Here is a 20,789-nt window from a genome sequence, read left to right as displayed (position 1 = left end):
GGGTGAAATTCAGCATGAGATGTTAAAAGCCTTAAATAAAGAAGGTATTCTCTGGCCAAAACATGTATGCCAAGTGGCTTGAAATTCTGGACAGACACCAAAGCAATTGGTGATCCTAATTTTTAGAAGAATATTCTTGTTGAGTATATGGCAGGTGTCTAGAAAAAAGATGTAGGGATACTGTAAGGCCTAAGCTAGCTGAAGAACAGTGACCAAAGATGCACCCAATAGAAGGTCTACAAGAAAATGTTGGAACATACTGCCAAGAAGTGTCTGCTTGCTTCATAGATCTTGAAAAGGTACATGCCAAGGGACATGCTGAGTAGAGTAATGTACCAGCTTCAGCATTTAATCCACAGAAGAGAAATTGGTGGAGGGGGGGAAAAAAAAAGAGAGAGTCAAACTTGCTATCTTCAATCCAGTTTCCATAATGACAGAGAGGATCTCTTGAGTATTATTACTCAACAGGGTACATAGCTCAAAGATCAGGGAGGTCAAACTGTTACTTCTCCACATTGAGAGGCTACAGCTCCAGTATGTATGGACATGTAGTTAGCATGCTGCAGTAAAGGATCACAAGACAGATCCTTCAAGCCAATCTAACTGGCAGAAGACCTAAGGGTAGACCATGAGGGAGATGGTTGGATAATATCCCTAGTCTTTGTCATGCTTTGGAATATACCAAGAAAGTTTAATAAAGATGATTGTTTCTGATAGATCTCTATGGAGTAGGTGCCTGAAGACTATCCCAACAACCTTTCAAGAGTGAAAATCGATAGATGGATATATAATCTAAGCTGAATCATGCAACTACATCAGGTATGCATCATTAGCAAGTTAAAATTTGATTATCATTTGACAGCAACCAATCACAGGTCTTTGTATCCAATTGGAGCAAATTACATAGTAGGAAGATCTGTTACAAATAATAGCTAAATCGCCTTTAAATCACACCCATACTTAGGACTACCACGAGCCCTAGGATTCATAAAACCAGAACTTGATCCAGTTTCCATGGATTACAAGACTCCCCCCCCCATTGAATGGTATGCCAGGGTTAATTTCATTGCTATTGCTGAAACTTATTTAATTTACACCCAAGTGGGCTGGAGCAATGTGAAATGAAGTGCATTGCTCTAGAACACAATGCGCTGTCTAGCCTGGGAATTGAAACAACAGTCTTATGATCGTGTTGATCAATATCACACACATACACATGCTATGTGTATGCAGAAGAGAAAAACAACCAGCTGACTTGGCCAATCTTACCTGAACAATTCTTTAATTTCTCCACGAAGTAATGCTACACTTATAGGGACACCTATACAGGCTGGTACCAGGTACAGCAATGCAGGCTGGCAAAGAGAGAACATTGACACAGTTTAAAGAAGAATAACGATGAAATGTTGACAAGAAACATGGATATCTCAATGACAGTACAGTGTGTAATGGGTTTAAAGCTAGATTCTGGATTTGACATGTAGGATACTGCAAATAAGTACACCAAAAACAACAATAGTTTCTAATTTAGGCACAAAGCCAACAATTATTGAAGGGAGAGGTACAATTAATATCATCAACCTCTGTTCTTGACAGGTACTTTATCAATTAGGATAAAAGGAAAAGCTGTCCATTGCAGGATTTGAACTTAGAACATAAGGAGTTGGAATGAATGCCACAAAGCATTTTTTCCCAATGCTCTGCTAATCCAACGCCCTAATAATAATAATCATTATTTCTTATTTAGGCACAGGATAATAATTTTGGAGGGTAGAAGCTAGTTGATAACCAATAGACAATAAAGAAGTCTTGTAACCTGTTGGTTTTTAATACAACACCAGTACATGCTAAGTCAACCATTGACATTACAATAAAAAGAATAACAGTTCAATACATACCTGAGCATGTTTGAAAACGTGCATAACAAAAATAGTTGCCACTAAACCAAGGAAGTAAGCAAGGAAACTTGAGTAGAAATAGGTTCGTGACCCTTTCTTCATACTGGAAAAAAAAAAAAAAAAAAAAAAAAAAGTTAGCAGGCTACCATCAACTACAAACTTTCAAGGCAGCTAGGGAACGGAAAGATGCCATTTTCTCACTTTGGTACAGACAGACAGAATGGTAAAGAATCACAAATAGAGAGAATGGAACAAATTTTTTTCTGTAAGTGATATCCATTTACATAAAGTGGATGTAGATTTCTCCAATAATAGATCAAGCCAATGACTGATATTTTATTAAACATTTGGTCAAGGAGGGTTGCACCTGGAACCTTTTTTTTTACAAGGCCTCATATTGGTGCAAGTTAAGGTTCAGAACCTGTGATTCTTAACCTGGAAGTTGTAACCCCTATGAGGGTGTTGTAAGTTCACAAGAGAATGATGAATGCTTAGGGAGGGTTGTGATTTTTCTTAAAATACAATATTTAAACCATATACAATATTTATATTTTAAACCTATTTGGAAAAAATAATCTTTACCAAAGATAAAATAAGTATCAGGGAGCTATGTTATCAGTGAACAGTGCATAACTGGTACTTATTTCATCAACCCCAATAGGTTGAAAGGCAAAAATGTCTCCCTCTCAGTTGTGACATTGAAAGTTTTATCAAACAAGTACTCGGAAATGAATTTTATGTTGGATTCTAATACATTTTTTTTTTACTTATATATTGAGAACATTGACATGTCTGTATTATGGGACCAACAGTTTTAGCACTATTTACTTATAAAAATTCTTTTTTCAAGTAAAGATAGAGCTCCGTCTTTATAATAGAAGAATAAAGCAGAAGAACAGACATGTTCAAATCCAGAGAGACCATCAGTCATAATTCATAAAACAATCAAGTCAAGATCTATAAGCAGCAAAATAGAAAATAACTCTTTCAGAAAACATAAATACAAGGCCTGAAATTTTGGGACAGTGTGGGTTTAGTCAGATACATAAACTCCAGTACTTTACTGATACTTCATTTTATCAACTTCAGAGGGTTGAAAGGAAAGTTGACCATCACATAATTTGAGGTCAGAACATAAAAGAGCTGGGAGAAATACTACAAGGTATTTTGTTTGATTCTCTAGTGATTCTACCAATCCATGACTTTCAAGTAAAGAGTAATAATAGTTATTTTACAGCAGACTGGTGTAAATACGAGGGAGTACCCAAAAGAAACTGGAATTTTGCAATGTTATTTTATTCACTTAATTTTACATATTTACATTTTTATCGCCTTCAAAGTATTCTTTATTTGAAGCAATGCATCGGTCCAGACATGTTTTCCACTGTTTGAAGCAGTGCTGGAACTCTTGCTAAGTGATGCCGTTTAATGTTTCCGTTGTTTTTTTCTTCACCTCTTCCACATCTGCAAATTCTGTAGCACCAGCTTTCATCACCAGTGATGATCTTCAAAAAACCCTTTTCATTTGCAATTTCTTGCTCAAAATACATTGGCAGGAGCTCCAGGACACACTGATCATATCAACAAGTTTGTCAATTGTTCAGTGACAGTCCTCCAAGATCAGTTCATGAATTTCGTGTTTTCATTCATTCGAAAGGTTGATGTTGCCCTGAACGAGGTTGGTCTTCAAATGACTAGAGACCATTTCTAAAGTGTGAAAATTACTCGTAAACTTGTGTTTTGCTCATGGCAACATCCTTGTAAGCTTTTTGAAGTATGAGAACTGTTTCAAGCACCATTTTCCCTGGTAGAAAACAGCATTTCATGGAAGTATGCAGTTCCTTCATTTCAGCCATCGCAAAAATTGACAAACAGGGGAGGAGCACTGCAAAACAAAGATGCACTACATGACAGTATGACATCACTAGACACTGCTGGTTGGCAGACTGATACCTGAGGGTTGCATGAAGTGGTTTCTATTGGTAGAAGTCTGAACTACAATGGGTTGTCCCACAGAGAGTGTTTCTGGTTATTTTGGGGGGTACCCCCTCATATAACAGTTTGATATGAAAAGAGGCCATCACCATATTTTACTTCCAGAAGCAGAAAAAACAAGAAAAATCTCTAAACATACCTGACATCGAATCTGAGCAGTAAGGCAATGAAAATTCCAGGAATAACTATGTCTCCAAGTCCTAGCATGGCAAAGTTGTCTGCTGCCAGTCCTTTTTCTAAGAAGTCTTGTGGGAACACCACTGGAGAAGAAGGAGAAATTACAGAGCACACAACCTCTGAAATTAAGAACAACCAATAATTCAGTCAACCACTGGTTGACAGCAATTTTGTTTAGTAGCTTTCAAATCACAAAAGAAAAATTTGTCTATAGAATATAAATTGTGAGTATGAAACTAAAAAGTGAACAAAAGCAGAACAAGGCTGGTTGTCTATTTTGTTCTTGATAAATTTTCATTGCACATCCACATTTTACAAAAGAGCAACAATATCTTATGGCTGCTGCATATCATCATCGTTTAACATCTGCCTTCCATGCTGGCATGGATGGAAATGGTTTGATTGAGGACTGGGAAGACAGGAGGCTGCACCAGGCTCCCATCTGATCTGGCAAGTTTTCTACAGATGGATGCCCTTCCTAATGCTAACCACTCCGAGAGTGTAGTGGGTGCTTTTTACGTGCCACTGGCATGGAGGCCAGTCAGGTGGTACTGGCATTGCCCACAACAATGATTTCCCCTGACTCAACAGGTCTTCTCAAGCACAGTATATTGCCCAATGATTGAAGGGTATTATTAAATGGGCCAGTTATGTGACATTGGCGTAGGCCATGGTCTCACTTGATTTGCCAGGTCTTCTCAAGCACAGTATATCTTCAAAGGTCTCAGTCGCTTATCATTGCACACTGATATTACACATCCAGCACAGCATACTAGCTTCATACAAGCTTACGAATGTCCTCAGCAGTCACAGCCCATGTTTCACTGCCATGTAGCATGGCAGTTTGCACACGTATCATACAGTCTAGCTTTCATTCTGAGAGAGAGGCCCTTTGTTATCAGCAGAGGTAGGAGCTCTCTGAACTTTGCCCAGGCTATTCTTATTCTAGCAGCTATGCTCTCAGAGCATCCACCTCCAATACTGATTTGGTCACCTAGGTAACAGAAGCTATCAACTTCTAGTTTTGCCCCTGGTATGTGACAGAAGCTGTTTTTTGCACATTTTCAGTGTTATTGCCCCTGTGCGTCTGCCACACAGAAAAAAACTATCTTCCCAGTTAGCTTTCCTCCTTTGATATTGCTGCATCTCTTATGTGTCCATAACTTACACTGGGTACATCTTATGGAGTTTCTACCTATGCCTTTTCTACAGATTGAGCAGGGCCATCTACCTGAAGGGATTTATGATTTGTCTGCCTTCCTATTCTCTAAAACTTTGGTTTTTGCTAGATTGACTCTAAGGCCCTTCAATTCTAGACATGGCTTCCACAGCTGAAACTTCTCTGGTTCTGATAGTGACTCAGCTACTATAGCAGGGTCATCATCATTTAATGTCCATCTTCCATATTGGCATGGGTTTGACAGGATCTGGTCAGCTAGAAAACTACACTGGGCTACAGTGTGTTTTGGCATAGTTTTTATGGTTGGATGCCCTTCCTAATACCAATCACCCTATAGAGTGGACAGTGTGCTTTTTATGTGGTACCAGCACAAGTGGGGTCAGTTTTGGCAGAAATTATTTACAGAAAAACCTAAGCACCTGAAATAAAAGTAGATTATATTTTTGGCAATGTTAATTGAGGACTTATCAACATTAAGGATATATTCCTTATATGTACAATAACTGCCATTACTATAAGTTTCCCATCACTAACTTCTCTCACATCAAAGTGCTTTCATTGAAAACAAGCAGGTCATACTTACATTTTATAGGAGCTTCAAAAGACTTAGCAACTGTTACCATAACATTTGTCCCAAATACCTATAAAGGTGAGAGAAACAAGCATTAAATTAATAGACAGGAAATTAGGTTAAGTAAGAAAATTAGAATTAGTGTTAATTAGTAGACCATAACAACGAGTAAGGATACTCACCCAAAAAATGTCATACAGGAAGAGTCCACACAGTAAAATACAACCTGTGCTAACTCTGTTTAAAGACAGCAACTCAACACCATTCACAGCAAAGGCTAAACCAAATAAATTATTTGCTACCCAATGCTAGAAAAAATATAAATATGAGACATTTGTTTAAAAATTAAAAATTTTAAAGAAAGCTTTGGATTTAAATTCATTCATAACACTTTCTGAACTGCATTATTACACTTGAGATAAGGCTGTGAGCTGACAGAATCGTTAACACACTGGACGAAATGCATAGCGGTATTTCATTTGTTACTATGTTCCGAGTTCAAATTTGCTTTTCATCCTTTCTCAGTTGATAAATTTTGGCAGCGACGGAAGGTGGGTGGGGAGGGGGGGGGTCGATGTAATTGACTTATCCCTTCCTCCAAAATCATTTTAAAGTTCAGGCACAGGAAACCAGGCCAACAATTCTCCAAGACAGCCGCTCAGCCCTGTAAACTGGATGACTCTTACTCTTCAGAACCCTTGCAAGACCATAATATGAACTGAAAAGGATGCCTCTTCCATGCATCACACAGCTTCCAAGCTCTCCAGTCTCTGAAACTACATCCAAAGCTTTTGATTCTTTGCCAAAAAGGACCTCTCATTTCTCCACCTTTCAACCACGATAATTCCTTCAACAGTATTTACACAAAGAAAGCCACTACCTTTGCATTCAACTCCACACTACACACGAGGTACATTTCCTCCAAAACATTTCCACCCAACCAAGCATGCATATCCATACCAAATATGAAAGGACAATGTCCCTACCATTAACCTAAACTAATGCACTGTAGAGCTAGCCCCAGTATTCACCAAAAAGTTGCTTTCATAATGCTGAGACAAGAGACCAAATATCTTGTCAATCACCATTGGGCTCTGGACCTAGACAGATTTGGTGAAATCTTGTCTTTGCACTATTTGTAACACGTCTCCTGTCTAAACTGCCTAGCTATGTGCTCTATATGAATAACTGCTAGATTGCTTTGTTGTGGCATATGCTGATGGATCTTTCTGTGATCCACACTATTCAATTTTGGTGCGTTTCCGATATTTGGTCCTGCATCCTCGCATCCCATCTCTACTGAACATCATTGACCAACTCGCCACCATCTCCAATGCAGATGATACCGTTATTCCTTTCTTCCTAATCTTCAGTACTCAAGTGTCATCTTTTCAGTGAGTTCAAGTCAAAAACATGATTGCAAAACAAACTTCCTCAACACAGGGCCTTGCCCGAGTCACATTTAGAAAAATAGGTATTACACCGTTTTGGTAACAACCTGCTAGAGATCACCTTTGGTTTCCATTAAAGTTCCTTGTTAATTTGTTTCAAACACCAGCTTAATAATGACAAAGTTATTTTACCAAATTCTTAATTAAAAATTTATTGAAACAAAGCCAGTGTGTTTAAAGAGAAATATGGTAACTAAAGGGTTAGAACACATGCACACACAGTTTAATAGGTTTGCCAATGTAATTAACTAAATGAGTTACCTTTTTTAATCCATACCACAGGCCAATTAAACAGCTGACAAACAGACACACTAAGTCTTTTCTGTCAAATTCATAGTTTATGACTTCTGCAAAAAAAGAGTTACAAAACAATATGTACATACCAGCATATTACACAGAGAAAGTTGATAGAAATTATAGAAACAAGAAACAGCAATCAAATCTTCCTCAAATCACACTCCACTATCTTGTAAAAATAGTCATTGGAATAAAGTAATCCTTAAAAAAAAAAAAAAAAAAAAAAAAAAAAAAAAGAAACTCAAATGGTTACAAGGTTTGCTACTCAACCACATGATTCTGAGTTCAGTCCCACTGCATGACATATTGGACAAGTGTGTTTTCTATTATAACGATGAATTGACCAGTCATGAGTGGATTTGGTCAATGGAAACTGAAAGAAGCCCATCATATATACCTATGTGTATGTGTGTATTACTGTCACCTTGCTTTGATTCTAATCTTCCATGAAAGAGTTTGGCCGTCAGGAGATATTATCTTACTTAGAAACAGGTGAAGGTTGGTGACAGGAAAGGCATCTGCCTGTGGAAAATCAGCCAAAATGAATTCCATCCAGCCCATGAAAAAGTGGACATTACAATGTTGAAGATAAAGATGAGTCATCTATTAATACACACACACACACACACAAAACTGCACCAACAGCTGACACTGGCTATCTCCTAATTACACACACAAAACATGCTGTGAGAAAAAGTATCAAGTCTTACCCTCCTTATTCTCCCCTTTACCCTGTGTGAAAAGGAGATGGTATTCTTTGTTGGGGAAGGAATCCGGAATCAGCTTTGAGATCCAAGGACTGAATAATAAAATTCCAAATATTAGCAAGAAATATTTAACCCTTTATATTAATATTTAAAAATGTGTTTCTATTGATTTTGAAAGCAAAGCAAGAATTTGGTTGCATTTAGCAAAATAATTAACTTTTACATATATTTCCATATTAACCTGACACTTAGAACATAAATTAGGATGAAATGCTTTAATTTAATTATGAATACAGGCATTTTTTGTTACAAAAATGTGTGCCTGAAAAATTTTGGCATATTTTGGTATCTATTTTCCATTGTTTTCCAGATTATATGGAAGTCAATTGGAAAAGGTTCTGCATTGTAGAACTGTGTTACATTAAAACTTTTAGGAACACAACATTTTCATAATGTGAGGTCAGTTGTGTTTTAATAGAAAGTAAGATCTTTTATCAAAGAACCAGAAGTAATCTGAGGTGTGTTATTAAAATGGTAGAAACGTCAGTTATAATTTATCCTTACATGAAGCAAATAAGTAGACAGAAAAAAAAAAGTCAAAAGTTACAAGATGGAGTAAGACAAAGAAAGGAAGATGCAACAATTTTTTAAAATGTCAAACAAGGAAAACAAAAAAAACTAATGCAAACCTATTAATGTGTGCTAACGACAACACACCAAGTGCAAAGAAATAGACTGTCAGCAGTAAATTGATATATTCCTTCGAAAATACCTGCAAGAAAATAGAGAGAAAGTAATTAGTACAGACTATCACAAAAATGGTGTGATCAGTTTAAACAAGAACTCATTAGGACATAACCCTAAGGTATGACCCATATCTGCCTACATAACCTAAATCAAACTTAGTACAAAATGTAACACATAGAAAAAAAAGGTATCTGTCAAGGCTATTTTCTGAATGCTATATGTTGGTCTTTAGTGCTACTTTAATTAAAGGTAGGCTGGATTTGGAAAATTTCCAAACAGTAAGTTTTTTCTTATTCTTTTACTAGCTTTTCATTGGACTGTGCTATATGATATTTTCTTGGCCTTCATCCTCTTTCCACCAGTAACAACAACTAAATGTAAATTGTTAAAAGTTCCCATTTCAGAGAAATAAATTTGGTTGTTTTCTGCTCTGAGAATTAATCATTTCTAAATTTTTCTGGTACAAGCAATCTTTTTTCAAAAACAAATAATTAGTAAATTTAGGATTTTTGATTTAACTTGATTCTATAGTTATCATCATCATCGTCATTTAATGTCCATTTTCCATGTGGGCTTGGCTTAGACAGTTTGACAGGATCCTGCGATTCACAAGGAAGCAATGTGCTCCATATCAGCTTGCACACGGTCCCTACAACTGGATGTTCTAGCTGACACCAACCACTAGGTTGTACTAGGTACTTTTTCTGTGCCACCAGTACTAGTGGAGTTGCCAAGTAAGTTGTAAGAGTGGAAAGGACAGGAAAAAGGGAAACAGGTCAAAAGAGAAAGGTCCTCTTGACTAAGTAGTAGTGGAGTATTTGAGAGATTGGAAAGAGATAATTAGAGGTGCCTTGCTATATAGAGAAGATACAGGGCTATCCAACATTTATACAAGAGTGGTTAGGAGAATTTGGGAAAAAGGTAAGGTGGTAGTGGTGAGATGCCAGAGTAAAACCCTCAAGAAGCAAGAGATAATACAGGCAGTGAATCAGGAGATAGGGGTAGTTATAGGAGTGTGAGGGAAGAGTACCAGAAGGGAGAGATAGGGGTTGAGGTGAGTGCAGCAAATGATGAACAAGAGTGGAAGTGCAGTTTGATGAGAAATATCAGTATGGGCAGGGGATAAGATGGGAGAGATAGGAATGGAATAAAGCACTACTTGGTAATTCATTTTCTTTCTGCATATTTCCACAGAAATAAAAAAACAATATTGAGCTTTTCTTAAAAATTTTTCCTATCATACTACTCCATTTTCAAGCTTCTATTGTGTTTTACCTACACAATTTGATCAGGTATAGTGATATATGTACATATATGCAGGGTGCAATGGATAAATTGTCGCCATTTTATATTTTTAATTTCACACATTGTTTCTGATTTTGTCAACTATATAGTAGAGTGAGGTCAGTTGGGCACCATCTGTGAGAAAAATACGACACAATTCACTCTGCCAGAAATTTGGAAACGACATGCTGTATTGCTTGGCACTGACGCCAAAATGAACATTTCAGAGTGTTTGGGTGTCAATCTGAGGACAGTGCAACCTAAGGACATGTACCGAGAGTGATAAAAATTGAACATTCAGTCAACACCATGGTGTTTGGAGTGATCACTAGTGATGACGACATGCCTCCATCTTCCCACATGGCCTCAGACTCAACACGGAGCCCTACATCAAGTGCCTGGAGGAGGTAGTACTGCTCTGGATAAAGAGGGTGGCTGCTGGAAGACCCCATGTCTGGTAACAGGACTCTGCACCATGCCACACAAGCAGGAGAGCCCAGTCATGGCTGTCAGACAATTTCTGTGACCACATCACCTCTAACATCTGGCCACCTAACTCCCCAGAGTGCAACCTCCTTGATTATTATGCGTGGGGTGCAGTTGAGCAAGAGACCAACAAAACTCCTTGTAACAAGATGAACTGAAGGCAAGGATTAAACAAGGAAACCATCCAGAAGAGTTGCAGGAGATTCTGAAGTCGACTGGAGGCCTTGGCTGAAAGCCAATGGTGATTTTATTGAATAATTTTACTCTTTAGTATTTCAAGATATTTTTATGTAATTTTGGTAAATATATCCGTTAAAATGAGATGTCAGTGTTATTTTCATTTTTACGTAATTTAGACGACAATTTATTCACTGCACCCTGTGTATGTGTGTATGTATGTATGTGTGTGTGTATGTATGTATGTATGTATGTATGTATGTATGTACATATATATATATATATATATATATATATATATATGCATGACACATGACAAAGTGGTGAAGACTGAAGACTGGTGGCATGTAGTATTGGAGAAGATCTGCTTACCAGTGCAAGTGTAACAAAGCAATCATTAAAATGATAATGGTGGTCGTCATGGAGGTTGAGAGTCTGTCTAGACTGTCTTGCCAACCCTATTCCAGTTAAAACTCCAACTACTGCCCTTTGTTACTCCTGTATCCTACTCACTGTACCATACCACTTGTGTAGTGAGAAATGGCAGTGATATATCTATATTCAATCCATCCACCATCAACCCTCTAGTACTAATTCTATCATGATGCCTAAGTAATGAGTGATAATAATTGATCTGGCCATATTGAGCACCCACTTCTCTGCCACTAGACAAAATTTTTATCCTCTTCCTTGAAATCCACCACACTCTTACCACCACCCAACTAGTGCTCACCACCATCCTTTATTGCTAGCTGTTCATGCCAATTGTCAATTTAATCTCCTCACCACTAACCAACATACTGCTATCATTGTTTCTCTCCCATTACTTCCTCCCCTAACATCTTATCAAACACACACTTCGTGCTCTATTCTTACCTCCCACTCCCCAATCCTGTCCCTTTGGACCTGTAGCACTGTATCATTGCAATCCGCTAACCCCCCACCCCCACCCCGATCTGTATGTTCCACCCACTTAAAACTTTTCACACACCCTACCCCAACAAATCCATCTACATCTCTTTCTCACATTTTCTCCCTCACACACTATGCCTACCTCTCACTCCCCAATCCTGTAGCTCCCCCACCCCCTATATACCCAAGTCTTCACCACTCTCTAATCACACTTCTTTGGCAATATCCTGCTACATATGACCTTCGAACCTCAAGGGTAGGCCTTGGCATTTGCAACCATCTATATCTCTCTCTGCCTTTACTTGACCATCTCATTTATATTCTGATCCCTGTCCCTTCAGAGTATGCCTGGCATTTTGCTACCATCTCTATCCTGATGTCCCCCACCACCTCTCTCTCTCCTTTTCCTGCACTTCCCGCAAGTTGGGTAACCATGTATCTCCTTTACGGCAGCACACTTGTTTGTCCTCAATTCTCATGCTTCTCTCTCTCTCTCTCTCTCTCTCTCAAGCCAAGTGACCTTGTACCTCCTCTACAGCAAGACACCTATATCTGTCTCTCTCTCTCACTACAACCTTTCATCATCTGACGCAAGATCACCTCCTCCAATGCCCCCGCCTCTCTCAAAAGATTTTTGTTTTGCAGGTTACTTCGTGACTGTCAGTGCAGGTGCCACTTAAAAAAGTATCCAGTTCATACTGTAAAGTAGTTGGCATTTGGTAGGGCATCCAGCTGTAGAAACTTTGTCTGTGTTTGTGCCACATAAAAAACCACTAAGTATGCTGGGTGGTTGGTGTTCAGAAGGACATCCAGCTGTAAAAATCCTGCCAAAAGTCACAGTAGTCTGGTGCAGGCTTCTACCTAACCAGCTCCTATCACACCATTCCATCCATGCCAACATGGAAGGCAGACATTAAACGATGATGATACACAAACACGCAATATATGAATTTGTCACTGAAGCACAACCAAAAATAATTCCTCAAAATATAAAATAGTTTCTCTTAAAATAATGTCATCATGGTTGTCTGCTTAAATTACAGACATCTTCATGGCAAACCATAAATTTATTTTTAAAATATCCTAATTAAGAATTAATAAGACAATGTAAAAACAAACATCAGCAGTAAAAAAGACTAGTGTAACAATGAATCTATTTACATATTAATAAATCAGTCACAATTTATAATAAAAAGAAGGAAATACTGAGTTCTTACATTGAATGCAATACCAAAATCTTGTAAAGGAGGCATGAAAGAAGCCATTCATAGATATATTTGTCTTGACAAGTGATGGTCGTAAATAAGCATCACCAACATACAAGTGATATTGTTTGCTTCCCATCTTCCATGTAAAAAATGTTTGACCATGAGGAAATATCAACTTGCTTGGAAACAGGTAAGAGTAGGTGACATTACGGGCTTCCAGTTGAACAGTCGAAATATCTGTCAGTAAATTTTGTCTAATCCGTGCAAATATTGAAAAAGTAGATGTGAAAACGGTGTGGACATTAACCTTTTAGCAGCAATATTACTCCATCAAATGTAATGTTTATTTATTCACATTGTTGTTAATTATACATCATCTCATAGCTTCGAAATTTCAATATAATTTTTTAAATTTTTGGAATGACATTGTAGTGTTGGTGTGAGTAGTCAGAGCTGGATAACTTAAACATGATACACAAGACATTTTGGCTGAATACGGCCTGCTTAAACACTAAAAGAGTTAAATTACACACAAAAGTAAAAGAGGTTATATACCTTGAAAATCATATATATACCAAACAATGCACAACTGGCAATGATAGGAAACATGGCAGCATCTTTAGATGACATGGTCTCAGGTTTCTCACCAGATTTCTGAAATGAAATCTAATTTAAAAAGAAACGCTCAAATCAAATTAAATAGAGAAAGAAAAAGAAAATCACACACAGATTACTTACAGATCAATTAGCCAGGTTAGAGTTAGGATTTTTAACAGGTTTGCATGCAGTGAAATGTTGCAAATTTATAACAATCAACTGAAAATGAGAACTGGACTAATTTGAACATTTAGAAAGGAGTCAGAACATTGAACAACAGAATTAACACGATACTGACATTTGCTTAGTAGTTTATTCATTATTACACTTAGGAAATGAATAACTGTTTCGCTGATGCGGTTAGAATAAGATTGGAACAAGTTCAAAGTAGTTGCAGATGTTTGTGGGGGAAAAGAAAACAAAAATTAGCCACTGTATAATGGTATGTTGTAGTAATAAAACTACTATTGGTCCAAAAGTATAAATTATTATTTCCCCGTTAAATATATTAAAACTAAATTAGCTTTTACACGACCCATCTTCAAGAATTTAAGACAGTTGAAGCGATTCTCTGTCTTATAGCAATTTTAAAAGATTTAATAACAGGTGGGGGACAGGAAATTGTATCTCCCATCATTGTTGTAATAGTCATCGTGTTGCCACTAGAAACCATTTCGTTTTATTAACGTCAAAAATAAAGAAAGCATGGCCGCTCAGCTTTCACTTTCGTCATCTCTAAAAATGTGTAAATGAAAGAAAACCTTCATAACGATGTTCTAGAAGCGAGTCGACCATTCACTAGTTCTTATAAGTTTATAGGAGTCAGTAATTTGTTGTTAGATAATCTGACGAGAGCACGAACTGTTGAAGATAAGTAACCAGCCAACAACTGACACAAAGCAAACGGGGATGCAGGTGGGGGTGGGAAATGATAAGTAAATATCTGCAAGTCGGTTCTCACACGCACTTGAATTTAATCAATTCAACAAAGAAGTGGGATGGGGGTAGAACATAATTCCCCCCTCCTAACCCCCAGTTAAATTAATATAAGATATAGTGATAAAGTATAGGCCGAAGAGTTAGGAGATACCCCTCTTCCAAAAACTATTAGCGAGTTTAATTAAGTTAGAATATAATAGTGCATGCACTATAATTTGTTCTTTTAATATAGTCTCACATTGGAGAGAGACAATGTGTCAAAAGGAAGCAAAATAATGACGATAACATCGCTTTTTCAATTATTTAAAAAGCCGTATGCTAATAGATATAGTACGGAAAATACATGGGAACAGTTCCACGTGTGTAATATAGAAGATAACAGGAACTGTACTAGATATACATACACAATATGGGAATAATAATCATAGTTTCTAATACAGGCACAAGACCAGGAAACTGAGTGAGGGGGTCTAGTCGATTAACTCGATCCCAATATTTCACTGGTATATTTCACCAACCTGAGAGAGATGAAACGCAAAGTTAACCTTGGCGGTTTATGTACTCAGAACGTAAAGAGCCGGAAGAAACGGTTAAGCATGTTTCACTCATACAAGACAAATGTCCATGAATCAGAAATATTTATGAGTAATTTCTTTTCTTTTTTCAATATGGGGATTATAGTTTAAAAATCATGCCAATGACAGTCGATATATCGAACTTGTAATTCTTAAGAACTGAAGATGGGGATCTATTTCGCAAAATGCGAACGCAATTCATAGAACACAAACAGCAATTGCTATAGCGCTTCGGAGTTTCAGGGACAAGGAAGAATTGGTTCTTATAGCGTTCATGTCTATTTTTTTGACCATCCAGTACATTAATCCCCATAGACTTTTGCCAAAAGCCTAACTTTGGGGATCCTACTATGAGACTCCGCTCAACTCTCGTCGATGTACAAAACGTTTTCAATCAAGTTCCGACATAGTCGACCACGCATTATTATTTATTTATTTTATCGTCTTCAGAGGGATCTTCGTGCGGTTTGAACTCAATCAGAATTAAAACTCGGTAGTTTCTTGTTTGGGAAACAAGGAGGGGGCGGAGTGTGAAAAATACTGGTTATATGAGTTCCTTTTTTTAAAAAAATGGCATCTAACACCAAAGCCGCAAGAGTTTAGAAGAGAGAAAATGAGATTCATTGATACGCATGCCTTTCTTTAAAAAAAGAAATTAGAATGAAAAATATGTTGAGTCTTTGTATTGAAGTCTTAAACAGCTGTTACTTTCTGTGACTAGAAAGATATTAGTTCCGCTGCATGCTTATGTGTTTTATATACATATATAACATTTAACGGTAAATCAATCTATTGTTGTACTTACTGTTTAATGGTAAATTAATAAATAAAAATCGTAGTGAGATAGGAACAATGCGCTAGTATGGGCAGAACAAAAATAAGCTATTCAGACAGAGAGAGATGGACGTACTATCGAATTCATTTATAGTTTACAGAAATAAGTAAAGTGTTTTTTTTTTTAACTAAATGTAACCAATCTCTTTCCTTGTTCCTTGTGTGATTCTTATTAAATCCAACATAGTTGTATAGGTAGTAGTTTTATTACCTGCCATTCTACTTCAGATGATTTAATTAGTTCAGTATTTTACAAAAATATGGAATTTTCTGTACGAACACATGCATATACTAACAGAAACACTGAGCAAGTAAGGACACCGCGGAAGGAAAACAATGGGGAAAATGGTAGTAATATGTCATATGTACGTAAATCTAAGCATCTACATACGGGTGACAGTTCGAACATCAATCTAGAACAAATTGGTGTTTCATACCCCAATTTTTAGATGAAGTGAAGAATAATCGATCAATGAGATATCATTCAAAGATCGATTGACTATAATAACCTTTTCGTATATTTCTTCCTTTCGTCTGAATTTAGAAATAAATAAATAAATAAATCGTTGATGTCCGTATCCGTCTACACGCGCACACGTATGTTCGATGTGTGCTACTGAAGTATTCTGTGATTTTTAAAGATATTTCATCCTTTTTTTTTTTTATTTTTACCTCACTCAATATCAAATCAACATAGATAAAATACGCCATTTATTTCATAAAGCGATCTTTACACGCTAATCAAGATCACAGTGCAGCTGGTTCCACATCCGCAGTATACAATAGACATATTTGTAACATTAATGGGGAGTAATTTTACACAATTGTTTAAACGGGGAAATATATAATGAAGAAGAAGTAGCTGCAAAATATTCCCTAATTCTTCCAACTGTGTGGAACGCGAAGATATCTTTTAAGAAAAACATGAACGTTACACAAATCTCGATTCATATCAAATCAACATTCGAAGTGGCATGGCTAAGAAATCGTGTATAAAGCAAGGACCGTTCCGACGTGGTTGCCATCTGGACAGCAACCGGCAAGCTTGCTGGGAGTTCTTGGTACGGTTTGGAGGCGAACAGCAAAAATATAATAAGCCGATTATTATTTTCTTGGATAAAGAACAAACGTACATAGATAATGAAATGTCTCGGTCAGAAGAAAAAGTAAAGGGAAAAAAGAAAACCCAATTTCCAAACGGAAAAAGAATGGGACAGGAAAAAAAATTGAGTCGTTTAACGGAACGTACCTTCTGTTCCTTATGGTGCTTCACGGAGCGAAAGGAACCGATAAAAATTGGTAGTAATGCCATGATAACTAGACTACTGTAAGCCACTACCATTCCCTCAGGTGTTGCAGGTACACGCATGGTGGCATTAGTAGCACCAGATGTGGCTGCATTGTCCGCACTTGTTGCATTAAGGACTGACGCTGTTTCAGATGATGTATCTGCCATATTGTCACTCTGTCATTTACTATCTCGTGTGACTTCACTTAAATCTCGTCCAATACGCTAACGCCACGATGCGGATCTTCGAAAACAAGGGAGATAACTACTGATTACATATATTTAATTTCTGGCAACACAGGAAGTGTCATTTCAATATGAAAGTTAATATCACGATAATATTAGAAGTTGTGAGATTAGAGTTAGTCTATGCATATAGATTATATTGTTACGTGTATATTTTGATGTTGTATACGCAAAGAATCAGAAGGTTTCAAAGTAAATTTAACAACCTAAAGTTTTAATAAGTAGGAAAGATGACACGACCCTGCCTTTATTTGGGAAATGACCATAGTCGAAATACAAGAAAAGAATTGGTAGAAATCTCCTTCAGTACAACTTGGATAAACTATGAACTCATGCGGGCTAACTGCCAAAGAAGGGGGACTTTGTATATAACATACGTACAGGAGTAATTAATATTAAGAAGGTTCACTAGCAATAGTTGATAGCTATGGCTGCTTAACGATGTAAGAAGCTATAAAGGAGGTGGGTGTATCAAATGATAGATAGAGGCTACAGTAAAGAGAAAGAGCTGGGTGGGAAAAGTTCAGGGAACTATTATTTCTGCAAACAACAGAAGAATTCTCTCTCAAATTGAAGGATAGTTTGCATGACACTTGTGTATGAAGTATAGTAGCGTGATGTAGGCCATGAATGTTGAAGATCTAATGTCATCCTCCATTAGATACCGCCTGACTGGCCTTCGTAGGATTTTCGAGTGAGATCGTTGCCAGTTCCCCTGGACTGGCTCTTGTGCGAGTGGCACATAAAATGCACCATTTTGAGCGTGGCCGTTGCCAGTACCGCCTGACTGGCCTTCGTGCGGGTGACACGTAAAAGCACCCACTACACTCTCTGAGTGGTTGGCGTTAGGAAGGGCATCCAAGGGCATCCAGCTGTAGAATCGCTGCCAAATCAGATTGGAGCCTGGTGTTGCCATCCGGTTTCACCAGTCCTCAGTCAAATCGTCCAACCCATGCTAGCATGAAAAGTGGACGTTAAACGATGATGATGATATATATATATATATATATATATACACATGGGATGAGGTGGTCAAGCATGACCTTCAAATGTTGGGCCTCACAGAGGCAATGACAAAAGACCGAGACCTCTGGAGGTACACTGTGACTGAGAAGACTTGGCAAATAAAGTGAGTCCACACCAGTGTCGCCCACTCAAAGTACCTTGGATCGTAGGGCGACATGCCTTGCTTGAGGAGACCTATTGAGTCAAGTACATCAACATCAGCAATATCAAAATCAAATCAAATGGAAATTGTAGTTGTGAGCCCTGTGCCAGTATTATGTAAAAAGCACCATCCGAATGTGGCCGATGCCAGTGCCCCCTTGACTGGCTTTTGTGCCAGTGGCACATAAAAAGCGCCATCTGATTGGGGTCGATGCCAGCTCCTCTGACCGCTTGTGCCAGTAGCACATAAAAAGCACCCGCTACACTCTCGGAGTGGTTGGTGTTAGGAAGGGCATCCAGCTGTAGAAACACTTCCAGATCAGATTAAGGCCTGGTGTAGCCTCCTAGCTTCCCAGACCCCAGTCGAACCGTCCAACCCATGTCAGCATGGAAAACGGACGTTAAACGATGATGATGATGATGACATAAATGCGAGGACTTAAAAATTCCTGGTTTGGTGCCAAGGTGCACATAAGCCTACTAGGGTGGATTGGATTTTAAGCTGTGGAAAAACAACTAACTCAGGAGAGGGAAAAGCCTCAGTTATGTTGATCATCGAGTTTGTGGCAAACATTTGTACCAACTACTTGTTATCAGCATTTCTTAAATGTGTGGGTTGTCTAACAGCTAGGCCATCAGACATTCATACATCGAAATTGAGAGAATTCAATACATACACAACAACCAGCTTGAACTCTCAAGAACTTACATAAAACTCTAATAAAAACCATTAATTCATTCATACATACATACGTATGTACATTTGTATATGTGTATGTAGGTGATTTGTTTTCCAATGATGAAGGCGCTTGTGTAGGACTAGCCACACTTTTTGGAAATGCTGTCACTAGATAGGTGAAACTTATTTGCCACAAACTAAAGGAACAACATACCTCAGGCTTTTCTGTTAGAGTTCTCTATCTCCTGGTTTAGTTGCCTTTGCATGAAGCTGTTTGAGCCAAAAAATAGATGGTGACATTATGCTGACATTTTGTAGAAAAAACATGTAAGGGTTATGAATAAAAGGGGTATCCAGATGTAGAACAACGTCTTACTATCATTTTTACACATCCTTCCCATGTGAACAATGAAAAACAAATGTAAAATTTATAACTCACATGTATTTTATAAAGCTGAATATCCAACATGAATTGTTGTTAATAAGTTTTTAATTTTCTGAACTATTTACCTTTACCTTCAGAGTGCATATTTACAATATTCATACCTGTAGATAGGCATCCGTCAGTCTTGAAAGACCAGGGATATGCACCTGGAGAATTTTGTGTCAGCTGTTGATGGTGGTACAGTGTCTGCTGTGGCTGTACAGGCCTACATGGGAGTGGCAGACTTGCATGCAGCAACTACATTTAAAGAAGCTCTCCACGGGCATTACTGACTTTTCCTTTCTTCAAGTGCACTATTCTTTGGTGGCAAGTTCCAGTTTCTCTCCCCCTCACTCCATCCCCGTGCATAGTACTTCTTAGCAGTATGGGAAATCACTTGCAACTGCCTCCCATCTCAGGATGTCCAGATCTATTGACTTCATATCTCTCTTGCAGATGTCCTAGAAATAAAGATGAAGTTGTCCTTGTGCTCTTGTGCCAGTGGCCAATTCCACCGATATTTACACCTACATTATCTTAAAACTTATGCCTACACTTGTAGGTATGGGGATGGCTATTTGATTTAGAACTTTGTTTCACACCCACATGATTTCAGGTTCAGTTCCACGATGTGGTACCTTGTGTAAATGTCTTTTACTATGGCAGAAACTAAAAGAAACCCATCATCAGCACAAGAGAGGTTGCCAGGATCTCTCTCGTGCAGGTATCATAATAGAAAAGCATCTTGTACATACTGTAAAGTGGTTGACATAGAAACCAAGCCAAAGCTGATAGCAGAGTTTGATGCAGTCTGCAGTTCATAGAATCTTGTCATGGGAAACAGATGTTAAATGAGGATAATGATAATGATATGGCTAAGCTTAAGATCTAATATCTAAACAGTTTAATATATATATATTATATATATATATATATATATATATGTATGT

At 37.6% G+C, this 20,789-nt stretch overlaps 1 protein-coding gene across 2 annotated transcripts in view; it reads right to left on the bottom strand.

Annotated features, from left to right (window-relative positions):
• The window catches only part of LOC106880915 (minor histocompatibility antigen H13), a 19,376-nt gene extending 1,829 nt beyond the window's left edge, over nt 1-17,547 (bottom strand). The window contains exons 1-10 of one of the 2 annotated variants that reach the window (XM_014931082.2): nt 17,285-17,547; nt 13,646-13,744; nt 8,966-9,048; nt 8,280-8,368; nt 7,534-7,619; nt 6,004-6,129; nt 5,834-5,891; nt 4,033-4,153; nt 1,899-2,001; nt 1,270-1,355 (exon numbers count right to left, since the gene is read on the bottom strand). In XM_014931082.2, the coding sequence (XP_014786568.1) occupies nt 1,270-1,355; nt 1,899-2,001; nt 4,033-4,153; nt 5,834-5,891; nt 6,004-6,129; nt 7,534-7,619; nt 8,280-8,368; nt 8,966-9,048; nt 13,646-13,744; nt 17,285-17,491 (1,058 nt within the window). In that variant the 5' untranslated portion in view covers nt 17,492-17,547. Of the gene's footprint in view, nt 1-1,269; nt 1,356-1,898; nt 2,002-4,032; nt 4,154-5,833; nt 5,892-6,003; nt 6,130-7,533; nt 7,620-8,279; nt 8,369-8,965; nt 9,049-13,645; nt 13,757-17,284 lie in introns of both variants that reach the window. The other variant, XM_014931081.2, reaches the window with a different exon arrangement.
• Between the last annotated feature and the right edge of the window lie 3,242 nt (nt 17,548-20,789).

The sequence above is a fragment of the Octopus bimaculoides genome, chromosome 7 (genome assembly GCF_001194135.2).
Source record: "Octopus bimaculoides isolate UCB-OBI-ISO-001 chromosome 7, ASM119413v2, whole genome shotgun sequence".
NCBI lineage: Eukaryota > Metazoa > Mollusca > Cephalopoda > Octopoda > Octopodidae > Octopus > Octopus bimaculoides.
The sequence above is the reverse complement of the archived record's forward strand: the minus strand, read 5'-3'. Positions and strand labels throughout refer to the sequence as shown.